This window comes from Chiloscyllium plagiosum, chromosome 10 (genome assembly GCF_004010195.1).
Source record: "Chiloscyllium plagiosum isolate BGI_BamShark_2017 chromosome 10, ASM401019v2, whole genome shotgun sequence".
Taxonomy (NCBI): Eukaryota; Metazoa; Chordata; class Chondrichthyes; order Orectolobiformes; family Hemiscylliidae; genus Chiloscyllium; species Chiloscyllium plagiosum.
Window position 1 is genome coordinate 74,174,234 of NC_057719.1, and position 4,358 is coordinate 74,178,591.

At 40.4% G+C, this 4,358-nt stretch overlaps 1 protein-coding gene across 2 annotated transcripts in view; it reads left to right on the forward strand.

Moving 5' to 3' along the window:
* Positions 1–4,358, forward strand: part of LOC122553776 (cysteine-rich motor neuron 1 protein-like) — a 239,509-nt gene that overhangs the window by 208,162 nt on the left and 26,989 nt on the right. For both annotated transcript variants that reach the window (XM_043698087.1, XM_043698088.1), the window contains one exon: positions 1,641–1,762. In XM_043698087.1, the coding sequence (XP_043554022.1) occupies positions 1,641–1,762 (122 nt within the window). The remainder of the gene's footprint in view (positions 1–1,640; positions 1,763–4,358) is intronic.

Consider the following 4,358-nt stretch of genomic DNA (forward strand, 5'->3'; position numbering starts at 1 on the left):
CAGTCTCCCCAATGTAGAGGAGACCGCATCGGGAGCAATGGATACAATAAACGATATTAGTGGATGTGCAGGTAAAACTTTGATGGATGTAGAAGGCTTCTTTAGGGCCTTGGATGGAGGTGAGGGAGGAGGTGTGGGCGCAGGTTTTGCAGTTCCTGCGGTGGCAGGGGAAGTTGCCAGGATGGGACGGTGGCTTGTAGTCACGGAGGGAACGGTCTTTGCGAAAGGCGGTAAGGAGTGGGGAGGGAAATATATCCCTGGTGGTGGGGTCTTTTTGGAGGTGGTGGAAATGTCAGCAGATGATTTGGTTAATTGTTTCATTGAGCATAGTATTTTAAAATTGCAAATGTGATGGAAGGTGTATGATTTATATTTTGTAATACCATTTTTAGACATTAGGTTTTAAAATAATGGCACATGGATATTGGCTACTTTTGTGAAAGGATTCTTTTTAAAATTTAGATCAGCCAGTCCTTCTTTAACAGTGATGTAATCCAGTGAGAATCAAAAAGCAGTGAATTCCTGGCATGTTAATTAAGTTAAACTGAGCATTTGGGCCAAATGAGCTATTCATAAATGGTTCAGTAGTTGCACTCAACTGTGTGGTTCTTTACAGAGCAGCCCTTGGGTGTGGGGGAGTTATATGGACTCCTTCATATTGACTTAGCTAAGGAAGGGAGAGGGTTGTGGTGGTGTGTTAATTTGGCTCAAGTCAATGATTTAGTCTGTCATCCGTTTCCATGACCTGGAGGAGCCAGTGTTGGACAAAGTTAAAAATCGCACAACACTAGGATATAGTCCTGGTGTGTTATTGGGAAATTGTTTATTTAAAACAGGTGGAGTAAACATTGAAAATCATTAGGTGGTTCTGATTCATGATAATCCAGGATTGATTTTAGTTTAGGAAACCCTCCAGCAATGGAAAGGTTTAAAGGCTTTCAGGAAAAAAACCTGATTTAGGCCTGAAGCAAGTGCAGTGTCTCTCCTAGAAAGGAGTTGCTGCAGAACAGTTAACAGTTAAATTACCTCTGTCAAAAAGTTTAGTTTGTTTAACTTCTAGATGAGTGTTTGGTTAGAAATCTGCAAGTTATTAGAAGCTGAGGGAGTCTTAGCTCTCAGTTTTGAGATTTTCATGTAGGAGCATTCCACACTTGACAGGACAGAAACTGGAAAGAATCAATTAAACCTTAAAGATTTTACATAGAAGTACGATTTCTCCGAATTTGACTTGCTGTAAAATGGCGCTGGGGAGTAGAGTGAAATTGTTATCCTAGATGTACAAAAATGTTTCTCAGTGTGTTCGAAGTCTAGATAGCTTGGGTTGTTTTGATTTATTGTTTTAATCTTTCAACATATTCTGTTGTTAAAGAAACTCTACAGTCTTGTATCATTTTTTTTTAAGAGAATGGCCATTATGTTAACACAAGTGAAGGGAAACAAATAATCTAACATTCTGGGATCTGGCCTGACCAGTAGTACCATCAGCTGGGATTAAAATGTAAACTGTTATGCAACAGTTATAGTTTGAGCATGCTGTTATTGAGCAATGATGTTTTCAGGTATTTTAAGTAACAATGAAACTTCCTTTCTTTCCATAGAGCTGGACATTTGCTAATTTTATGTTTTCAATGATTCTTTAGGAAAAACAAACACGGATGTGACATGTGTCGCTGTGTGAAGTGTCCACCATTTACCTGTGACAAATATTGCCCAGAGGGATATGAAGAAAATAAGAAAGGGTGCTCCATGTGTCACTGCAAAGGTACCAAAACATTAACTCATTTCAGGTATTTTGCCAGGATTTGGGAAAAACTTATTAAATCAGGGGTGTCGATGATACATCATATTTTAGCTTTCCTGTTTGCACTGGGGTAAATGACATTGAACAAGAACAGTGATGTTTGATGCCTACATAACATGTCATCAGTATGGCTTGAATAAAACTGAGAGAAAGAAATGAACAATGAAGTACTTTCAGTGTGAAAGATTTCCTGCCTTACCTAGTAAGGTTTTTTTAATAGTGAATTCTATTTACTCCTCCCCATCCCACCTTGCAGGAAAATATACAAGGTATTATAAACTCATGTGCATAGTACACAAGTGTAAATGTGTTGCCTCTATGACAAGACTATTTCCCTTGACAAGCTTATAGAGAATTTTTACTCAGGCACAGATTTTTGTGTGTGTCTGGCTGTACAGAATTGAAAACTCCTGGCTCCCTGACCTGACAGTGGATGTTGAATTTTCTGCTGGTTTGTGGGGCAATGTCAAGCTGAGTGAATCAAGAGATGAGTGTGTGAGGTGCAAAGGCAGACTGGGAATGAGGTTTCCCTCACACAATTCCCATCCCAGTACATGCACCTTACCCACCCCTCGATCCCTTATTGTCCTCCATGCAAGCCTAAGCCCCTATATCCACCTGCATAGTTTTTGTAACTGCTGTGCCAACTCCGTGTCTACCACTACACTTAGCAGCACTTGGCCTTACTCTTACCATTTCAACTTATTTTGTATGCACCCATGGCAATACCGCAGGATCCTTACAGAGATGTGATAAAATGAATTCTGAGCATATGTTACAGAGTTGATGATATTTTTTAAAAGTTCTGTCATTACAAAAACATTTATTATATACACAATCCTTCAATTACATTTTTTATAAGAACAAGCACTAATTCAAGTGCACAATCTCTTATAACAAGCATTGAAATTAATTTCCTGTCACACTTCTAAGAGTCTACAACCACTCACAGCTGTTGGTCAACATGTGAAGTGGGGGGCACCTTTACTGTGATAATGGATGGTTGTGGAGTAGTTATGCAGTCGTAATCCAGGAGGAGAACCCCTTAGGAATATATCAACTGAAAAAGTGATACCATTAAACAGTGATGGTGTTTAATGGTATAAACATATTTTGAACATTGTATAAACTCCTGCCCTTTATTCACATTCATGTCTACTTTTAACCAATTCAAAGGTCACCTAATTTCCCCCAATGTCACTTGACCATCTCCAAAGATGTCCTTATACCTTATCCAGAAGGGCACCTCGCCCCTCCAAAGGGACTATCCTGACTATCTAAAGAAATACACAGAGTTCACCCCGATCTGAGTGGGTCTACTCTGAGTACATTGGATGTCAGACTGCTGGACAACCAAAATCTGACTTGAGTGGAGGCAGCAGATGATTAAAATAGCTACTTCCCTGAAACATGCATGTGCATATCCTAACCTGACCCCATTCTCATGCCCACAAAAAATGGGAAGTTCCCTGTTTGAGAGCAGAACTTGTGATTTCCAGGTTTGTTCACAACTCTTGTCATGAAAGAGCAACTCGCCATCACAGTGATAATCCAGTCTTTAGACTTTACTGTTAAAATTTGGAGTGTCTGCATTAGCTATATACCAGGTTGGTATCTTTACCACCACAGAGGATCTTTAGTTAGGACTCATGAGGGATGAGAACATTACTGCCCTCGTAGACTCATGGGGACTGTCAGAGAAGCAGTGTAACAGTAGACCTGGCATTCACCTGGAGCAGTGTCACTCGTTTCAGCTGAATTACTGTCCCATTTAGCTGAGTCAATATGAGAATCCACAACTATCACTGACACCCAAAGGCTGCTCAGTAAAGAGCTACATAGTTCAGTGCAGCTACTGAACCAATTATGAATGGCCTCATTTTGAGTTAGTGCTGGTCAACATCCTTTCCTGGCTCTCGATCAGATAAAGACAACCGGGGGAATTTTCATTTTCAGTCACAAACGGTGTGGAGATGAAATGGAGTAAAATATCAAGTGCCTTCTAATCAGGCGATTAACTTATTAAATAGCCTCCTTGTATTTCCATTTCCTTTATAATTCCTTGCTGTATTATGTTTTAAAATAACTATTTGCCATCAACCCTTGCAGCATTGCATGGCAGTGTGGAGGAGCCAGTTAACTGATCTTTTGCAACAATCCTGTAAATACCCACATCATACATTTTAACAGAGACCAAGTTAAACTGAGGATTTGGGCCAAATGAGCTATTCATAAATGGTTCAGTAGTTACACTCAACTGTGTGGCTCTTTATAGAGCAGCCCTTTGGTGTGGGGGAGCGATACGGACTCTTTTAGGGTAAAAACAATGACTGCAGATGCTGGAAACCAGATTCTGGATTAGTGGTGCTGGAAAAGCACAGCTGTTCAGGCAGCATCTGGGGAGTAGTAAAATCGGCGTTTCGGGCAAAAGTCCTTCATCAGGAATACAGGCAGAGTGCCTGAAGGGTGGAGAGATAAATGAGAGGAGGGTGGGGGTGGGGAGAAAGTAGCATAGAGTACAATAGGTGAATGGGGGTGGGAATGAAGTTAATAGGTC